This window comes from Anolis carolinensis, chromosome 1 (genome assembly GCF_035594765.1).
Source record: "Anolis carolinensis isolate JA03-04 chromosome 1, rAnoCar3.1.pri, whole genome shotgun sequence".
Lineage (NCBI taxonomy): Eukaryota > Metazoa > Chordata > Lepidosauria > Squamata > Dactyloidae > Anolis > Anolis carolinensis.
This window is the reverse complement of record NC_085841.1, coordinates 145,756,192-145,777,937: the sequence shown is the minus strand read 5'-3', so window position 1 is coordinate 145,777,937 and position 21,746 is coordinate 145,756,192. Positions and strand designations below refer to the sequence as shown.

The 21,746-nt window shown below is 39.8% G+C and overlaps 1 protein-coding gene and 1 long non-coding RNA gene across 7 annotated transcripts in view; one reads left to right on the top strand and one right to left on the bottom strand.

Annotated features, from left to right (window-relative positions):
- The window catches only part of greb1 (growth regulating estrogen receptor binding 1), a 135,338-nt gene that overhangs the window by 7,661 nt on the left and 105,931 nt on the right, over positions 1 to 21,746 (bottom strand). For all 6 annotated transcript variants that reach the window (XM_062983699.1, XM_016996526.2, XM_016996521.2 and 3 more), the window contains 14 exons: positions 21,434 to 21,626; positions 20,164 to 20,300; positions 19,241 to 19,580; positions 18,141 to 18,256; positions 15,140 to 15,342; positions 12,395 to 12,484; positions 10,851 to 11,416; positions 9,911 to 10,013; positions 9,248 to 9,406; positions 6,205 to 6,347; positions 4,408 to 4,569; positions 2,922 to 3,126; positions 1,833 to 2,007; positions 1,533 to 1,751 (listed from right to left, as the gene is read on the bottom strand). In XM_062983699.1, the coding sequence (XP_062839769.1) occupies positions 1,533 to 1,751; positions 1,833 to 2,007; positions 2,922 to 3,126; positions 4,408 to 4,569; positions 6,205 to 6,347; positions 9,248 to 9,406; positions 9,911 to 10,013; positions 10,851 to 11,416; positions 12,395 to 12,484; positions 15,140 to 15,342; positions 18,141 to 18,256; positions 19,241 to 19,580; positions 20,164 to 20,300; positions 21,434 to 21,626 (2,811 nt within the window). The remainder of the gene's footprint in view (positions 1 to 1,532; positions 1,752 to 1,832; positions 2,008 to 2,921; positions 3,127 to 4,407; positions 4,570 to 6,204; positions 6,348 to 9,247; positions 9,407 to 9,910; positions 10,014 to 10,850; positions 11,417 to 12,394; positions 12,485 to 15,139; positions 15,343 to 18,140; positions 18,257 to 19,240; positions 19,581 to 20,163; positions 20,301 to 21,433; positions 21,627 to 21,746) is intronic.
- The window catches only part of LOC134299858 (uncharacterized), a 99,850-nt gene that overhangs the window by 70,397 nt on the left and 7,707 nt on the right, over positions 1 to 21,746 (top strand). The gene's annotated exons all lie outside the window — the stretch shown is intronic.

Genomic DNA, 21,746 nt, shown 5'->3' with positions numbered 1-21,746 from the left:
AAAGGGATTCCCGGTCAGAGGTGGTTCAATCGCCAGGCGAACCAGGAACTTGCCTGTGGCGCCATTCTGTAAGGGATGCAATTGAGGTGCTCCCGGGTGCATGCGCATGCGTGCGCGTGCACCCCCGCCTCCTCTTGGCTTCGGTCTCAGCCCGCTCAGCAGGCCGAAGCCGAGAGGGCTGAGACCAAAACCAAGAGGAGGCAAGGGGTGCGTATGCATGCGCATGCACCCAGGCATGCACCCCCCGCATCTTCTCAGCTTTGGTCATGGTCCACTCAGCAAGCCGAACTGAGCAGGCCGAGACCAAAGCCGAGAGGAGGTGAGGGGTGCGCACGCATGCATGCATGCACGCACGCACCTGGGCACGCACCCCCCATCTCCTCTCGGCTTTGGTCTGGGCCCACTTGCCTTTAGGGCCTGGCCCAGGCCCACACCTATGGCAGGCATCCTCAGAGGTTGTGAGGTCTATTGGAAGCTAGGTAAGTGGGGTTTATATATCTGTGGAAATTCCAGGGTGGGAGAAAGAGCTCTTGTCTGTTTGAGGCAAGTGTGAATGTTGCAATTGGCCAGCTTGATTAGCATTTAATGGCCTTGTAAATTCAAAGCCTGGCTGCTTCCTCCCTGGGGGCATCCTTGGTTGGGAGGTGTTAGCTGGCCCTGATTTTTCCTGTCTGGAATTCCCCTGTTTTCAGAGTGTTGTTCTTTATTTAGGCTTTTCCTTAATCCCTCCTTATTATCCAACATTTTTGCTTATCCAAAGCTTTTATTTTTCAGTGATTGGTTGGGGGGTGCCAAAATTCTGTTCTCCTGCACTTGAAAATTACCTTGGGCCTGCCCTGTTCCCAGTAATATGCCAACAATTAATCTAGTCTCTTCAGTGACTGGTAAGCAAAAGGCATCTAAACCACTCCTAAAATCCATCTGTTGACCACCCAAAATTGGCATTGAAGCATGATGGAATTGTCACATTGCAAATAGTAGCAAAACAGAAGCGGGAAAGGAAGTCATTCACAGATATAATGCTTTCCAAACTATCATTCACAGAGAAATGCTTTCCAAACTGTCTCCCATCAGGAGAACAACAGAATAGGGACAACACCATATGATAAATCTCAGACAAAGATGAAATAATATTGATTTGAGTATGATTTACTGCCTTGTGTGATAAAATTCTTTGGTTAGGACTGAAGGAGGGCAGGAAAGCATTAATTACCCAAATGCTGTGATTTTGATCATCACCAGCTTCTTTAAGACTTGCTATCTACATTTTTTAAAATAAACACATACATATATAGTCTGAATGCCTAATGTGGCATGCAAAGCAGGGTAGGGATCCTCTGGCCCTCATCTGGACCACCAGACATTTTCCACCAATACCTCTCTGAAGCACTGCTCCAACTAACATCAAAGAAGCAATGATCTCTGACTAGAAATCAAAGGAAAAATGTAAGAACAGAAGAGTCCTAAAGTGCTTTAGATCTAACAAGTATCTGTTACATAATCATAGGTCTCCTTCATCAGACTTGGCTAACCTGTTTTGATTATACTGCACGTTCTGCGTGAGGTCCACATTCAGCATGGCAAAGTCATGAACGTGGCAACAAGAGAAAGGCTCTTTGATTTCTCCACCACTGGTTTTACTCGACCACTTCCTCATCCCAATCAAAGCATAGTGAGTGACATTTGGAACAGATTCAATATGCTGAAGAATTTGCTTCAGGGAAATATTTCTTTCCGTCCATGTGTATTCGCTGGGAAAGAGTTGGGAAAACAATTAAGAACTAGATAATTCAACACAAAGTTTATACCATTCCAAAGAAATCACCTTTTACCTTTTCCTGTCCCCAGAACAATCAACTTCTATGGTGTTCCACATTACACAGGAGTCATCAGAAATGATAATAAATGGCCAGATATCTTGGGGTTTAATCCCTAGTTCCTCTTGCCGATTTCGCTCAAGCTCCAGATTATGATAAGACAGCTCTTTTATCAGGAAGTGAGCCGCACCTAAAATCAAAGTAAAGCACAGAAGTAAACTTTACAACGTAGTGGGTGAACTGGGAATGTCATATCATCGAATTTTTTTTTTCTGTACAGCTATGCATATGTTAACAAAACCTGTGACAAGGAGCCCCTTTTTTTACAAAGCATATTTGGGGAGCCCAACCCAACCTCACACTTCTCTAGACTTCTGCTATCCGGAAGAGGCGTTTGTTTATTGACTGCAGAATTAGTATTGATAAGATGGTGAAGGAGGGCCAAATAAGTGTTAGGGTGCTGCATTGTTTCTGTAGTAAACAAAGAATAAAGCTTAATTTGGGAAAGAATGGGATTCTGTTCTAGGTCACTCTACATATAACGGCGTGCTTCACTTCACACAAGGGACATATGTGGTTGCTTAAGACCAACTCAACAAGATGTGATTGCTGCACATGGTGCTGACAGGATCAAAAAATATGGGGGTGAAAAAGGATTTTGTTCCAGGTGTAGGCAGGCCTTGTTTCAATGTATTATTTCCATCTGCCTTGCCCACTTGCCTAAGTCTGCATCTCGTAACTTGATACTGAAACTCCAATATCAGGAGACATTAGAGAGGAAATGGACTGATGGTAAGGTATGGCTGAATCAGGGAAGGTTTTGGAAGAAAATTGATGTTGGCTTGCATAAATAATACTCTCCTCATTCCTTGTAATGGGATGAAAGTGAGGAAGGGAGAGAAGGAGGGAGGCCTCATTTCCCCCTTTTGTTTTTTTTAATATTTCTATATGTCCCCAGAGCCAAAAGTCCCTACAAATACATAAGCATTCCCACTATTTGGTAATGATTAATCTCTCATCGATTAACCATAGTTTTAGTTAATTATAACACTCATTCAGCCAATCAAAGCTTGATACTTTATTTCATTTACTCCAGATACCTACCTACTCCAGCACTGTTGAAAATGCTTGGGAGAACAAGCATGATGTGATTGGGCCAGTATTTCTTATAGATTGCCATTTCATACTCTTTGACAACCAAAACATGCAAATGGCTTGCTCCATCCATCGCATGGTAGAGGTTAAAAAGTCCGTGTTCATGCCGACCAGTTGTGGGAGTAAAAGTAGGACTCTTTATGTAGTCATTACTCTGTAAAATTAGGAATCTCTGTGTTATGAAAGCAGTTACCAATATTATGTCAGTAGGCCAGATAAGAAAATGCGGTCAACAGCTCAATGAATGAACTGGTCAAATTCCATTGAAGTTTTCATACTTCTGTCAATTTTACTAGGAAGTAGTTCTGGTACTATGTAAATATTTCAACACAAGCATTTAATGTTTTAAAAAAAACATAATTGCCTTGTTTGCCTCAATATTAACAAGAGAGTGACCAATGCAAATAGTTCTTATGAATAGCAATGGGAGCAAAAATAAAACAAAAAATAAATGAGTCAGACAAAAACAAGAACCAAATTGGAATATGTTAGGGAGAAGCAAAGGAGATGGCACAGTCATAAAAGCATGGAAAGAGATGGAAAGAATATATGCTGCTATTTTTATCTTGACCAAAAAATAAAATTAAAATAAACAAAAGGCTTCCCAACGTTTGGGAAACTGAGCAAAGAAGAGTAAGAGAGAGGTGATCAATATCCACAGAATCCGCAGTTGTTTCCCGGCATTCATACGTTCTTTAATGCTTTGATAATTTTCACAGTTTTCACACACATACAAATTCTGCTTAAAAGAAGTGTTTTTGAAAGGAATATTTTTGCACATTTTTCTGTGAAAACCCACAATTTTCATCCAAAGAAGCACATGTATAAAATATGAGGAGGAAAGAACATTTTCTCATCTCGGTCCAATTGGCATATTTCATGGTAACATTTTGTACTTAAATGTGTCAAAAATCATATAGGCAAAAATTAATTTTGAGAAGAATTGATAAATTGAAATTTTAAAGAAAGATGTCTATAACTGAAGGCATGCAGCATCAAGACTTGTTCTATGGATTATCTCAGACAGTGTTTCTCAAATTGTGCTCCTCCAGGTGTTTTGGACTTCAGCTCCCAGAAATCCCAGCCAGCTGAAATCCTAAACAGCTGGAGGACCAAATGTTGGGAACCACGGATCTAAGACATGGCAGAAAGAAACAAAGAGGACCCTTAGATCAGTTTATCAATCTGTGCTCCTCCAGATGTTTTGGATTTCAGCTCCCACAATTCCTAACCGCTGGTAAGCTGGCTGGGATTTCTGGGAGCTGAAGTCCGAAACACTGCCTTAGATTATCGCTTTGCATCAAAGACACTAAATGGAAATAAGCACTCCATTTCTATTATCAGCAGAAAACATGAAACCAGAGAAGGGAAATCATATTCTCCTGATCCTGTAAAAGGACTAACAAGATCCATACAAGTCTCATAAATTATCTACCTTATCTGTGACAAGAGGTAATCGCATACTCTCCAGCTGCCTTCCTGGATGACTAAAGACAAAATGGTGTTCCTTCGACTTGGGGATGATAAAGTGAAGCTGAATCTCCTCTCCAAGCATTGAATAGGAAAAGGCGAAAGCATGCAAGGTAGATTCATAAAGCTGAGGAAGAAGAAGAATGGTGACACCACCAGGGCCAGCTCAATTTTTCTACCTGGTGCACTCACCCACCCCAAAAAATCACATTCAGCTGGACTGTTGAACAATTTTACTTCAACACTAGCTGTGGGACATTGTACTCTCATTGCATTTGAATGCAAAAAAAATAGGGGGTCTACAGCTTGAGAGTAACCCACATAATTCTGTCCCCCAACAGTTCAATACCTGAGGCAGCCACCTCACTCTGCCTAGTGTTAGAACCAACTGGCTCTCTTTTACCAGCTGCGATATTGATGTGCCTCTAATAGCGATTAAGGCAGTGGTGAAAGCACAGACCACAGGCTGTAAACAAATGCATCCATCAATACAGACATTATGCTTCAGCTTGAAACAAGACTTAATAGTCCCAGAGGGAAGCATTTATTTAGGAATCAGTGGCTATTTGTGGTGATATATATGGAACAGAGGCTCAGCAAGAATAATGTCAGGCATTAACATGGTTATTATAGTGGATTCATATTCATTTTCTTTAATGCTGCGATTACTCTATAGAATCTAAATGCTGATTTAGGTCTGGTTTCAACCATACATTGGACATAGGAAGTACTCCAGCAAAAGTTACTATCTGGAGCTTAGCTAGTATTTGCATAGCCAGTGTGGTTGGTATAGGTAGAGCTTGGAAATACTATTATATTTTGGACTACAACTCACAGAATTCCCTGGTCATTGAGAGAGTTTGGAAGCTGAAATCACGAATAATTGCTCGTTCATACTCAGGTGTAGTGCACTGAGCACTGAACTCGCACTGGAGGAACCTGACCTCAGATCCGGGTAGAACCATGAAACCCACAATGATATTGGGACAGCCATGGATTATTTCCTTTAAAACCAAACTTTCCATAAAGGAGTGCTGGAAAAGTGCCATCAGGGTAGGGCTCTGGGGACAGAAATGCTATGCCCTTGAACAGAGGGTGGGAGGGCACCCCAAATACGGCAAAACTTGCTCACCACATTTTGAAGTCAGCAAAATAATACACACTGCCTTCTAAAGAGTCTTCTCCCACACATAAAATATAGCCATTAAGTTCAGAGAGTTAAACAATAAAGAATTTTAAAATTCAAGCCCTCATCTTGACAGTCTCTATGGCAACGCCATCAAGAAAAGCCAAAAATGCAAGTAGCTGTGTTGAAATATATAATATGTGATCCTGCTGGGTGACTACTAGAAATTGTCTTTCACTCCATTATGATCAGGTCTTTTGCTAATTGCCCACTGATGACCAAGCTGTCCCCAAATATTTTAGATTAAAACAGGGACAGCTCACAACGACACATGGTTGCTGAGAAAACCCACTTCCTCTCCAGTGACTGTTGGGGATTGCACCTAAACTCATAGGGGGTGCATTTACACTGCAGAATTAATGCCGTTTGACCTCACTTTATCTAAAAAGGGCTCCTTTAATAGCTGTGTAGAAGTGGGAATTTCAGCTGGAGTTGCTTGTTGCTTGATTGTTTGGGAATCCACATTATCTGCTTTGAACTTGATTATATGAGTCCACACTGTCATATCCAGTTCAAAGCAGGTAATCTGGATTTTACATGGCAGCATAGAAGGGGCCTTAGTCACGTAAGTCTTACCTGATACCTGGGGTTAAAACCCATATACTGATGACACTGTTCGCAGTGATGATAAGTGTTGTAAGCAGCATATTTAGATAACCTCATCCGAGTTGTCTGACGACGCATGTACAAGTCCTCTTGCTTTCTGGCTGTTGCTCTATCTGTAAATGATTATTACTACTATCATCATCACCATCATCGTTTCACTGTACAGTGGCCTCTTAGTATCAATTGGGATTCAGTTCAAGGACCCCTGTGAGTATCAAAATCTGTGGATGCTGAAGTCCCATCATTTACTATGGTGTAGTAAAAAAAGTGTCCCATATATAAAATGGCAAAATCAATATTTGCTTTTTGTATGTTTTATTTATTATTTCAATGTGTATGGTAGAATGTATAGATACAGAAACCGTGGGGCCGAGAGAATCAGCTGAGTGTGCATTCATCAACACAGAGGTGTTATTTTCTTCCAAAGAAACTATAGTGATTGCAATCAAAAGTATCCCCTCCTCTGCTTTTTTAAGGGATTAGAAAGATATTAATCATTCCTCCTGACAAAATGCTATAGCCATCTAAATGCTACGATCCCCCTCTAGTGGTGACAATCAGTTCTCCTCAGTTTGCTTTCAGGAGACTTAATATTCGACATACAGATGCTATAACCTGAATTATATATATCTATCATACAGAGTATGATGCCTACTAGGATTGCCAGGTGTCTATTATGGTTAGGGATGCCCTTTATTTGAGGGTTACTAAGCTTTTCCCTTTTTTAGACTGAACAAAATGCCAATAATGCCCAATTTTGAGGTGTGGGGATAATGAGATGAACAGATATGCTGTGAATGTAACCAACTCTAAGATTTAGTTTACAGTACTTTGAATTTTAACCTTAATCATCAGACATTTTGATATGACTGAGGGCCCTTCCAGACAGGTTCTTTATCCCAGGATCTGATTCCAGGTTTTCTGTTTATCCCAGATTATCTGACAGTGCGGACTCATATAATCCAGTTTAAAGCAGAAAACCTGGGATCAGATCCTGGGATAAAGGGCCTGTCTGGAAGGGCCCTAAAGGATATGCGGGACTGCTAATAGATAGTAAAAGGAAAAAGAAAAAGAAACTACAATGTTTATTTATTAGCGACATTTATATCCCGCCCTTCTCACCCCAAAGGGAACTCAGGGCAGCTTACAAGTTATAGGTACATACAATATATTATATTATTGGTATAGCACAATATAAACATTATATATTACTATATTGTGCTATACCATATCTTGCAATATTATTAGTAATATTACATGTAATATATAATATACAATTATAATAGTGTATTATTATTATTATATTGTATTACATTAGGTATTTGTATAATGTGCATTATGTGACATATGTTTAGAAAATGTGGGAAGTATGTTAATTTAGCTTAGATGCACATGGCCAAATTAACTGAAATGAATATGTCATTTGGTTTTTTAGGTAGAACACTATATTCTTACAAGCCTGGCTGATATACATTTCAACTGGCAACCCTACAACCTACTTTCTAAATTTCTACAGCTGTTCTAACTATTTTGCCCCATTTTAATCCATATTTAAAATTAACCAATTAACACAATATGTGCAAAGTGACCTGAATGCTCTGAAGTGCTATACTTATGCTAAGTATTATGTTCATACTATGTTTTTGGATGGCGCTCCATGCAGTCATGTTGGCCACATGACCTTGGAGGTGTCTACGGACAACGCCGGCTCTTCGGCTTAGAAATGGAGATGAGCACCAACCCCCAGAGTCGGACACGGCTGGACTTAATGTCAGAGGAAAACCTTTATCTTTACCTACTATGTTTTTGGAAAATTATAGGTCTAATTCCAATTGCAAGCCCCTACTAGAAGAACTGACAAATAATAAAGAATCCCATTGATTCAATAGGTGTGCTCTAGATGAGGCACAGGGCCAATAACTTTCTATTGGTTTAGGAAATCCATATTGGATTGAGGCCACAGATTTTCCAATAGAACATGAAAATTGGGCTGCATCCTCTTGTGTCTATAATAAGCCAACCTCAGAACCTGCTACAAAAAAACATTAACTGCAGTTTGACACACAAGTGTCACCATCATAATCACAAATACAGCAATCATTTTGTTTAGATTAGATCTGCGAGGTTAAATGACATTTCGACAGTCACATGCAGTGTAATTTTCTGGCAGTTGAAATCAATCACTGTCCTTTCTTTTCTCCATTCCAGCCATATACTGAAGACCTGCAGAATTAGTAGAGCTAACAGGACCAGAAGTGGGGAAAGTGGGGGGGGGGGGAGTGTCATGATTGTGAAAGCTCCTTGGATTCCCCACATATCATAGAAATGCACATATATGCAGTCACAGAGAAATATTTTTATTCTTCTTTAAAATCCCTTCCCAATAATAATAACAGTGATGGGTAGGACTGCTAGGTCAGGACTATTTCAAGGACTTCTGGTGACATAAAATGTGGGTTGTGGTGATGTCACGAAGTTGATGTTACAAGCAGCAGGTTGATATTATATGGTTACATTAAACATCAGTCACAGGACCCTTCTACACTGCTATATAAAATCCAGATTATCTGCTTTGATAATCTGGATTATATGGCGGTGTAGAAGAAGCCACAATTGAGTATGACATTCAGATAAAAACTATGTATAACAATTGTGTAAACACTCATTTTTGAGCCAGGACTAGAGAAGAGGGCTCATACCCTGAAATCTGTCAAACTGAGTGGCAGGTAGTATGATAGGGTGTGGCCTTCCACTACTCCTTGGGGTTCCTCTACTGTATGGATTCTGTATTGATTTTTTACACACAGATATACAGTGCTTTCCCCAGTTACTTCACATTACTGTAATGCAGTTTTGTGTACATTTTACAGATTTTATATACATTTCTCCAGCTACATTGTTCATAACTTCTAACTTCCTAATTACTTTATTCAGAATATAAATTTGCCCCGCTCATAATTCCAAGCAAGCATCAACACCAGCAGAAAACATGAAAATGAGTGACAATCCTGACCTTCACTTTTTAATTTTTGGCTTCTTGAACAAATGAGACTCGCATCCTCATATTTTGGATCATGGATAGTATAGTCAAAAGGCATCTTTTTGAATGTTTCTACATCAGGCCATACATCTCCTGGCTGGTGGTAATACTGATCTGACTCGCCTTTAAGATCTGTGGCATCAGCAATGAAAGAAAGTTTCATAAAGGTAAAGACATAAATCGATGATGTAGCATAACCTGGATTTCATGTGCAATTACTAGAAAACCAAAGACTGTCAAAAAAACCCCAACAACAAATAAATTGGCCCTAAAAAAATCAAGTGAGCCATCATGATGTAGTAGTATTTTGAGCATTGAATTACACTCTCAGTCCCAGAAAATCTCATGATAGGATTGCTTAGAGTCACCTTAACTCAGAAGCAACTTCAAGGCACACAATAATAACAAGAGCAAATCAAGTCTTTAAAATGCCATAAGCTCAAAATATAAGATTAAAAACAGTACATAGTAAAATGCTCAACAGTGAAGTACTGATTTGGAAAAAAAAAGTTGAAAAGGGGCTCCATTAGTGAAAAATCAAATTAACCTGGGAAGATAAAACATAAAATAGTTGCTTATAAACCAAATAACTGTAGATTGTTCCTCAAAGCCAAGGGTTCAAGATGAAGAACATACCAGTATTGATCTCCTCCTCGTCATAAACATCTACTTCAGTCAATCGAATTAGCATTCTGGACAAGATGCTGAGAAATTGTAAGTAAGCACCAGTCTTTCCTATCTGTAAAAATAAATAAATTCATCAGAATATATTTATTTCCTGTTTTAATTGATCAAGGAAGTCTAATTCAAAGTCTGTCCTTGATATTTTTACATTTTAATTCCAGCTCCTAACTGCTCCATACTTTACTATACTTAAAACTTTTATGCTGGGAATAAATAAAGCTATATAGTCAGCCCTCCAGATTTGCAAGTCTCGCTTTTGCAGATTTGATTATTCACATTTTGCTTAATATGTTCTCTCTTCAAGAATATATATGTCCTCAAGTATCACCAGATGTTGACCATAAAGATATGCTGGAGGACAGAGACTCCTAGATAGGTGTCCCCTCAAGGGTCCTGTACCCCTGATTTCAGTGACTATGGCGGGCAGACTGCATCAAGTTAACACTGATGATCCTTGGCTAATTACCCTCTCTGTGCTGTCACTGCTATCTTTTATTTATCTACATCAGCCTTCTAGATTAAGTACAACAGGTTCCTGTTGCAAAGGGTTTACAATGTTTTGCAAATAGTCACATACGAAGGTTTCCAATATTTCGTGCTCCAAAACCTACAAAGGCAAAAACTCATGGAAAAGTGCTCACAATTTATTATTTATTACTCATTTTATTATTATCTCACTGTTCTCCCAATATAGGGTTTTAAGGTAGTCTAATCTCACAAAATGGGGAGAAAACATTTCAAATTCAAAAATAAACAAAGATTCACATCCCTACGGAACACAGTGCTGTTCTAAAAATGTCCTATAGGACAAGACATACATTTTTATGAGATAGCAAGGCAAAATTAATACAAACTTCATTTTAAGAATGCCTATCTTGCTCTTGTGACATACCTGTGGTGGGCCGCTCAGCAGCAGCCTCCGTGGGTGAAAGGTGTCCATTCTGCCTTCATTCCTGTTGTTGTAGTCCATGTGGATGGGCTTGGGGACAGTCCACTGGCGATAATATAGGGACTGCTCTGTGTAAGTCATCATTTTACTCATAAGAGGGCGGAATGAACTTGCCCACATCACCGAATGATAAGGCAAGAGGGATGATGATTTGGAAAGCCCTGTGCTGTCTGCAGAGGTCACAATGTCATATACCAGTTTAGGAAGATAAACAATGGGGGGCTGCCGGGATGCTTTGGCCATGGAGCACTGAGAGGCCTGCAGGACAAATGAATTGTGGGTTGGTACAGAAGAGGCCGAGGAAGACGAAAAAGGGGACGGTGCGGATGATGCAATGGAAGTTTGAGCCACTTTCGCTGCCACCTTTGAATCTTTCTCCACTTTCTGTTGGGGCTTTTCCATATTATTCACACTCTCTTCAGTACTGTTGCTTAGGACCTGATGGGGTGACTTTCCTACCTCCCCTGCAGGAACTACAGGAGGAGATGTTTCACTGCAGAATGCTGTGCCTGTGAACAAAATCTAGATTATAATAAACTGGTTAAGTCGGAATCAAGAAATATCTAGTCTACTGCCAAACCACAAAAATCCCTAAACGGGAGCAAGCTAACATTTTATGTTACAGTTAAGCAACAGTCTCATTACAGGATATGTACAAACCACGTTATCAAGCTGCTCCACAACCTACATATTTTGACATTAAAACAATTAGATAGATCTATGTTAAAATGTGTTACTGAACTAGGTAAAGGTAAAGATTTTCCCCTGACATTAAGTCCAGCCGTGTTCAACTCTGGGGGCTGGTGCTCATCTCCGTTTTCTAAGCCGAAGAGCCAGTGTGGTCCGTAGACACCTCCAAGGTAATGTGGCCTGCATGACTGCATGGAGCGCCGATACCTTCCCGCCAGAGCGGTACCTATTGATCTATTAACATTTGCATATTTTCGAACTGCTAAGTTGACAGAAGCTGGGGCTAACAGCAGGAGCTCACCCTGCTCCCCGGATTCAAACTGCCGACCTACCAGTCAGTAAATTCAGTTGCTCAGTGGTTTAATTCACTGCGCTACTGGGGTCTCCTACTGAACTATAGTAAAATGTGTATAGCTAAACTAGGTCCTCCAGGGTGATTCTACGGTATCTCCAGTAGAAGCAATTCTCTTTCTGTGGTAAGTGCAGGCAGGAACAATACGGGGACATACTGTTTGTTTCTAATCCCATAAGCATTTGTGCTGCCTCTACCACACTGAGATTTTACCCACTTTTCCAATGGGAAGTCCCAACTAGCAACAATAATAGCAACGTGGGTTAAATTATCACCATTTATGCAAAGGCATCTTGCATTACCTTTAAAACTAACCAAGAGAAAGAAGTTAGAGGCATTAATTTTTAGAAAAAAAGCCTGCTTCATCGGGTGAATGGAGTGCATCAATATCACCACCTAGATGTTCTGAGTGAATACGGAAAATGGCTTAATGCTGAAATCTTACTTGATGCTTTAGAAGAGAGCGAGGATGCCGCAGAATCATGTGAGCTCGATCTTTCCCGTTTGACAGGGCTTCTCTTTTCTGAAGCTGAGCCTGTTCCATAATGAAAAGAAATGAATATGAATTATATTTCTAGGACATGGTCATCCTATCTACTTTTAAAATGCAAAGAATCTACAGAAGTATTGCCTTATTTACAAGCTGTTAGAAATGCGCGGTTTTTCTGCTATTTTAAAGGCTAATATTCATCATGTACACCCAGAATATATGGTCTTTCAGATAGTTATTATCAGGCAGCTATCACGATCTGTCTCACCACTTTCTGTGCAGAATTGTTCTGAAACTTCATCTGGAAGATTCTACACTAGAGATGAAATGGCTTAATCTCAAAAATAGCCTTTGCTAATATCTTTTTCCTCCATGCCAATGATTGTCTCCACACCTCAAGACACTCTACAAAGAAAAGGGGGATCTGGGTTGCTATGAGTTTTCTGGGATGTATGGCCATGTTCCAGAAACATTCTCTCCTGACGTTTCACCCATTTCTATAGTAGGCAACCTCAGAGGTTGTGAGGTCTGCTGAAAACTAGCAACCCAGTGATTCCGGCCATGAAAGTCTTCAACAACAAAAGGGGGATCGTTGAACTTTGGGGAGTTTTTTTCCTGAAAAAAAATTGGGGGAGGGGGCTGCAACACCCCCAGCCTTGTTCTTCTGCAAAAATCCAACTTTTTTCACATTAAGCCAAAGCACACTGTTTTTTTTATGCAAGAGCATTTCTGGCAAACTAATTTATTTCAAAAAAACTTCCCAAATGTAAAATATAATTAAAATAAACAGAAATTCTTACACACTATGAAGAAAGCTTTTGAAATTATGTTTTTAATGCAAAAATGAATTGCGTGAATATTTACATTACTTGTTCCTACCACTAAGAATGAAACATCATTCATTAACAACTAAACTAAGCCAATAATACTGAAAGAAAGAAAGAAAGAAAGAAAGAAAGAAAGAAAGAAAGAAAGAAAATATTGTAGAGAGATATATTCATGCTCCAAGTTCTGTCCTGCAGAAAAGGTTAACTTAAAAGTTGGCTTCCAGTTTCAGAATAAGATGGGATCCTTAATGAATGATATTACTATACTTTTAAAAACTAATTTCTCTCTTTTCTTATGTCAGCACTAAGGTACTGAGGTTTGTTTGTTGTCTTGTACAGCTTTATTATGGTCCATAGATCCATCAGTGGAGAAACAGTCATTAATAAATTATCCCATCTCAGGAGAAGTACATTTTCCAGGATTAAAATACATGGTTTCCATTAATACCTCTATCCGAGATTAGTTCCTTTCTCAGCCTCGTTGCCACTGCAAGGAATTTTGCCACTATGAGTGTCACCCTGTGGCACTTGTCCTCTAAAAGATATCTCACAATCCCCTGCGAGGGATGGCTGGGCATGCGGGACACAATTGGATATAAAAGTTGGCCGCGTTGTACTGTCTAATAGCAGCACTGCAATAAAATGTGTTCTATTGTTTCTACTTCATTTTCCTCACAGAGGCATAGTCCTTGGGAGTAAGGAATTCCAGACAGTCTGCCTCTTAGTAGCTCTGAGGGAAATACATTTAGTGTCGCCTTTGTAAAGAATTTTCAATATTTGATCACTTGAAGGCTTTTGAGGTATTTGCATGTCTTAAATAGCTCTCTCTGTATGATAAGTTTAAGACTGGGGGAGCATGGTGAGTTTGAGCAGGCCCTAAGCTCTCCCAGGGTGATGTCCCGAAACCTTTGCTTCAAGAATTCCTGTGCCATTTTGAATCCCAAATGGAGCAAAAGGGATGTGGATAGTCCAATTGAGGCCGCTTTCCGTTCAAGGGGTTTGGAGGCTACATAGGGGAGGTGATATAGTAAACCTGTTCCCAGTTTGTTGTCTTGTGGTACATTATGTCCTGATTCATACATTGGTCACCCAGTGACTACTGGCCTATCATGAATTAGAAATGCCACTCTGTCTTAATGTGATCAGGAACAGAAGACTATGGGAATGGGACATGGCCCTGCCTGCCATTTCTTTGCTTCAGCATTGCCCATCTCCACACCAGCAGCTCCCATCCGAAGCAAGCTGGTGGGTGTTATGTTATTTCAAAGGGCTAACATTATCCAATGTTCAGCATCACTGGAACACAAACCAAAGAGCTCTAATTACAAGAAAAGAGAATGCATCTAAGCATTAATAGGACCTTCTTTTCTATAAGAGCTCCTTGAAAGTATAATAGACTGCTTTGGCAGGTGACTGGCAGGTGACAGATGCGGATGGCCATATTTCAGGAGTGCTTTAGTTATATATTCCTGCATGTCAGGGGCTGAACTAGGTGGCATCTAAAGTCTCTTCTAGCTCTAAGATTCATCTGTGGAATCAATAACTTGTACTTGGAACCTTATACCCAAGTTCTAATTTGGACCTACTGGGGGAAAGGAAACCAAAGAAACACCAAGTGGAAGAGATGCACTTCCCAAACAAAAAGAGCTATATTTTCATAGTGCTAGAATTACATCTATATCACCGGTGTCAAAATATCACTCTGTGAATCAGATAATTTTTAGGACAGTTTTCTTTCAGGTCCACCAGGTGTGTTCAAGTATAATTTCCATCCAGAATGATCATATTGGTTGGGAATGAGAGGAGACTTTTAGGGTGCAGGTTGGGTTAGGGCGTTTTAGAACAATGGTCCTCTTGATGTTCCAATCTCTACCTTCTATTACTGTTTCTTCATCTTCATTATCTGTACTGCTCAACTTCTCTGGATCACTCTCCAGGACATCGTTGGTGGGAGCCACTTTCTCCACTGAGATTTCAGAACTGATAAAATAAGCTGCCAAGCCAAGCTCTTGCTCCAAGGCTGTCCGCACCAAGCACGAGGAGTTGATCAAGCGCAAGTCGCAGTATCTCAGGGACCTTGTTGAGACAGGCAGACAGAAAGAGGAGCGTGTGAACTAAGCAATATTCTTCCAGGGATTATCATCATTCTACCTTTTTATTTCCTCATTATATAGCGAAGTATGTTGCATTTCCACCACAAAATCATTGCTATAATTGCAATCAATATATACTGAAAATTAGCAAATATTGTGAAAGCAGGTAGTCGGGGGGGGGGGGGGTGCACTCAAGTTTAAAAGAAAGGCAGAGCTCATTTGAGCAAAGAACTGTTTTACAAGGAAGTAACAGAATAGAGGGATACACAGAGAGAAGAACTGGATCATCTGTCAACAATTAAAGTGTCCATGAGTGTTAGTAACAGAGTTACAATACTTCAGAGACTGGGGGATATTTGCTTCCAGATCAGAAACTCTCACTTTGACTTCTTCTTGTAGTCTTTTACCTATGTTTTTAGCCAATACATTTTAAAGCAGTTTTTAACTGTTGTAAATTTTACTCATTTGTATGTTGTCAATCTCATTAATCTGCATACCTTGTACACCTATGGTTCAATAAGGGTCTTTGGAGTATAATTAAATGTTGCTTTTTTACTGTTCTGAGGCTTCTTCCAAACATAAAATTAAGTCATATATTGACTTCCCAAGTTCTCACTTTGTATGTTTGTACCCATCGACACAAGCAGACCACAGGTTTTTCACCAGATGAAAAGCATAATTAGAAGACATAGGTTGCTACTGGCTTCTAAACTCTAGTTTGTTTAAACCATGGCTTGTAACTACAACTGAACCCTGGCTTGTAACTACAACTTGGTCCTGGTTTGTCATCCCAGCTAGCTATTCTGAATGAGGAACTGATAAAAGCAGCAAGACTAAACTGCCCAGAATTCAGGAGGGGGTGGGAGGACTGCTTGGTTCAGTTATGTGTAAAACAGTTCATTACTATAGCAATGTGTTCTGATGAGCATAACATAATTTACCCTATTTATACACATAATAAAAGTGAAAAATGTGTATGTGTGCATGTGGAGGAGGCGTCCACTTGCACAGACAGCTTCCCTCCAGCCTCCACAAACAGTTAATAGTTCCCACGAAGCAGGAGACACTAATGGCCCTCTCCCTCCACTGACATGCAGATTATAGTGAGAAGCATGTACAGCCCAAACCCTGCCCATGTCCTCCACAAACACCATCCTGCCCCCCACCCAAGTGAAGGCTTTCATGCGGGGACCATTTCCTCCTAGATGTTCTGTTTTTCCTCCAGAATAGACATCCCAGGGTTCCTTGATTTGCATGACCCCGTCCAATGCCACTCCCTTAACCCTTTCCTACCCTTTCCTATGGCACACAACAAATAGAGGAATTGATCAGTAACTGAGCAAGAGGTTTGGGGAGAATTCACCATGATTTACAGGACTTGTACTTGACCTACATCCAGAGAGCACTGTTAACCCAACGAACAATGGATAACACAAACAACCATGGAACTAGACCAAACTTGCCACGGATAATGGGACTTGGAGTACCTTCACTGATACTGTGACCCTCACTGACAATGGACTGGGACCAAACTTGGCACAGAAAAGCCTTATGACCAACTGAATATACTGCAGGGGTTAGTGGGAATGGACCTTGATTTTGGGAGTTATAGTTCACCTGCATCCAGAAAGCACTGAACCCAGTTGATGTCAGATCTGGACCAAACTTGGCACACAGACCCAACATGGCCAACTGTGCATATAGGCTTGTTTTGGGGGTGTTTGACCTAGGACCTGGGAGTTGTAGTTCACCCTTATCCAGAGAGCACTGAACCCAGGTAACGTCAGATCTGGTCCAAACTTGGCACACAGACCCAACATGACCAACTGCAAATACTGGCAGGGTTTGGGGTGATTGCCCTGGGGAATCTGAGAGTTGTAGTTCACCCTTATCCAGAGAGCACTAAACCCAGCCGACGATGGATTTGGACCAAGCTTCAGTGATATTATCTAACATCCCAAAACAAACAAGGTCTTCTTCTAATAACCCAGGCACCACCGGGTCCCCAAGTTAGTATTATATATTTATATATAGGTCTAGAAATGTTAGTAAAAAAATTAATCCCCACAAAACTGGATTGACTTATCCACAGGACAGTGTGAATACTGTACCTTGACTCTTTTTAAAATGAATAATCTCTTTCTCTGAGAAGAATGGCAAAAGGCCAGAGCTTAGTCCACCCCAATCAACCTAAAGGAATCACAGATCCCCTCTACTCTCTCCACTATGGCACAACTTGTGGCCTTTTTGAATGCCTGGGCAGGGAAACGGTGGCAGCAAGTAAGAAAAGGTAGCCCCTTGGCAAAGCATTGCTTCTTTTCCTTCTCCATGGAATGATCCTCGACTTATCCACACATCATATTAAAATCCAAAATTTTGCCCCTAAACCCTGCTCTTGATTTATACATGAAGTTAATTTGTACATGAGTATATATGTTAACATTTTATATGAAAACAGCCATGACAATGTGGCTGCACAGATATTTCATGAGACCTTGAATTTCCAAATTGCTGGCATTTGCGTTTATGAACGTGTGCATGATAGAAAGCCTTTAGTTAATTGTTATTTCTGTCCCATTCAACAGACACAACAAAGCAAAATAAGCACTTCCTTTTTTTAGGCCCACTGCAGTTCCAGGCATCAGATGCAAAACTTTAAAGAGTTTCCTCTTTTTCCTTGAGAAGAATTGCAATTTGTTACAAGATTTTTCTACTATTATCGTTATAGCAAAGACAGATTACAGACATAAATATTTGGGTTTTACTTCATGATATCGTTACCTTGGAAGAGACTCTCCTTGAGGATCCATGCCACTAAAGATCAATATGCAAGGTAGACCCTCCAATTCCAAGTATGTCTGGGGTCTCCATTCAGCATCTTCAATTTTCTGCCAGATCTGTCATAATATTTGAAATTAACTAATCAGCATATACATGTGTCACTTGAGCAATGGGAACTAGTAACGACTTGAGAGCTGAAGAAATGCACTCAGTACTTTAATGCACTTCTAAGCTCCTGTTTCAAACTGCAGTCCTCTTCCCAAGAGCCAAGTAAGCTTGGAGAAGCTGTTCTCATTCAGCCTCTGACCCTATTGCATCCCATCTTTAATTCCCCAGAAGACATCTAGGATAAAAATATAATAAACAGGATACTGACCTTTGGACCACTTAAGAATTGTAACTGCATTACATAAAAATATGTAATGCCTTGAAGTGTAATGCTTAATTTTTTTGGTCCTTTGTTGGGAGAAAGTTGGAATATACATAAAACAAACACATTTAAAATCCAGTGAGCAAAAGTTCTCATATAGTATTAGAAAAACTACCAAGATCTTAGAAATTAAGATAGCTTCCACTCTCACACACACATACACCCAAAGAAAAGATAGAAATATGGTATGTTCAATTGCCATTGATTAAAATTTGGCCTGGCAAATCAACTAAATGTTTGGCCGACTGTTTTGCTGACAAAAGATCTAATTAAGATAAATGGAATTCACTTCCAAGCAGAAAAAGGAGAGGGAATGGGCTATCCCAAGCCAACAAACTAGCCATCAGAGTGTATCAATGACCACAGTATAAACTATCATCTGGCTGGCATGTCTTCATTTCCTTCATAGGATAATTCTCTCCAGTGACATTTAATTAGCTGGCTCAGTCTTGAGCCATGGCACATGAAGAAAATGTGGGACTTGACAATTAGACACGTTGCTCAAGTAGAGTGGACAAGATATTTAGATGATCGCCCATCTCACACCGATTCCAATTGATCCATTTGTGCATGTCCCTATTAAGCCCAAAAGCAGAAGTTCTTGTCTGGTAACAACTTCCAGTCAGTAGCAACATGATCTGGATAGCTGAGGCTCTCTTGTGTACAATACCTTGAGTTGCTCCACAAAGTGCTTCCCTACGGTGATGCCAGAGTTGGGGTTGCCCAAGATGATTTCAAAATGCTCTTCAAGGGCAAGTCTTTCCCTCACATGGCTGAGGCGTTCATAAGCCACCGTTGCCAGAGGGATGCATGGTATCCTTAAGACCACCATTAGCCCATGTCCATTGGGACACTGTCGTGAAGAATTGATGAGATTCTGGGCGATTTCCAGAGTTTCAACAGTTGTGTAGTTTTTCATCTGTGACAAACCGCAGACTGCCATCATGGCTGCAGAATAGTGCTGAACAAGAACAAATGTCCTGATCACTGCGCTGTGTAGTCTAGGAAACCTTGAAACAAAACAAGAGATGCTTGTAATTTCACTTGGATGACAAACTACTGAACTCCTTCATCATGGACTTCAACATAGGGGACAAGTATGATCAGGATCCTCAAGACACTTGTGGGGTGAACTCCCCTCAAAATTATCTTGCAAAATTACACCTATATGACTCCTATATAGTTGACCCTCTTCTAGCATGATCGGACAGAGGCATAATAAATAAAGAACTAAGGAATATAAAAAGTGACTGTCCTTGGTCTTTCCCAGGAATAACGAAGACTGCCAGCAATCTATCCTAGGCACACTTACTTGGGAGTAAACATTATTGAACACTCAGAAGGTATGCCTATATACCCATGGAACATGTAAGAGTTTTCTTATTTAAGGATGTTTGAATGATAACGATTGGGGAACTGATTTGCCCTCTCACTGCAAGTACCTGCAAGTAGGCAAAATGATTAACAAGTTACCCACCGCTGTTGAATGCCCACACTTTAAAACACTGTGATATGTGCATGAAACAAAAATTGGACCCAGCTACATTGCTGCATTTTAATTTCAGTCAACTTGGAAAACAGTTTTCATTTTACCTTTTGCCCAAAGCCATGACCATTGCTTCAAAAGAGCTATCATATCGGAGTAACGGAAGGCTGTGTCCAGAAAGAGTAGATTCAATAAATTCAGACAATCCATAATACCTCTTGTTTTCATGGTACAACTCTGCACCCTAGAATAAATGAGACATGACTATTAAAGGAGTGAAATATGACTGGTGTCAATCTATATATCATATTATTACAAATACACCTTCTTACTCACATACAACCAACTAATATTACTTTTTGTCTCAACTAAAACCCTCATCTATACTTATTTAGAGTTGGCTCAGCCACACAATCGTATTAGGCAACCACTTCAAGCAGCAGTATTGATATGAAATCAGTGATGGGGATGCAATAAGGACAATATTTCTTTTGTTGTATAACTTGTGTCTTCAATTACAGAGAAAACACACCAAAATATTTGCTGGAATATTTTCCTTCATATTAAACAGGAAACACTACATTCATATTGTCAACAGATGGAAATTAATCACAGAACCTCAGTTCTCAACATCCTTAAATTTCATCTAGATAATAAAGGCTAAAAAGATGATAATAAGTATGTGGCAGACCTGAACATCTCTAAGTGTTGATGCACTACAACTCTTACCAGCCCCATGCCAACATGTTGAAAAACATGATAATCTTGCACTGATGAGAGTTTTCATAGTTTGGGTCTTGTTTGTATTTTTATGCAGAAAATTCTGTTTTATGTGCAAAAATTGCTGCTTTCTGCACAAAAATAGTATGCATGCACATAAAATAAGACCTGAACTGCAAAAAAAAAAGTTTCCAAAGAGGTTATTATAGTGATAAAAAACATTATTTATTGCTTCCTTTAAGAATAAAATTGGTAAAGAATCATATCCCAAAGGACAACAGAATCCCAATATCTAAGATCCATCACCATCATCAAGAAAATACAGAAATACTTCACACTTTGGGACTTGAATGGAGAAAAAGTGCACAAAAATTCGCATAGTATTCAACAGAAAACTTGTTTCTGGTGCAAAAAGCAGCATTTTAATGCAGAATGCATTGATTTTGGCACAAAAACAGTACTTTTTGTGTGGATATTCAAAATCATGTTTCTACATAGGAACTGGCAAAAAGTATATTTTTGCAAACCTAGTCCTGTGGTAAAAACACATTTTTTATGAACAACAGTTCTGTTACAGCTCATAAAAAGCATGATTATGATAATCAAACTAGATTGAAAAAAGAAAAGCTCACATAGATCCTAAGATTATCTTCTTACATTGTTGTATAATGAAGGCCAGTGGATTTCATTATAAGGGCTGATACGAGTGTATTGTGTCTGCAGTGCATAAGGGAAGGAAGTCACATGAAGTGTCACAATATTTGGAGCTTCTTTCACTTCTCTACAGTTTAGCAGTCTGTCCACAAACCCCATGGCTGGATCTGACTGAGGATAAAGGCTATGAACAGCGCTGTAAAAAAGCAGAATATGCAGTCAAGGGCTACTAGTATAAATACTTAACTCTGAGTAAGTAAAACAGATGCACATCCCATAATTTTCAATTTGGTTGCTGGGCCTCTGCATTACAAAG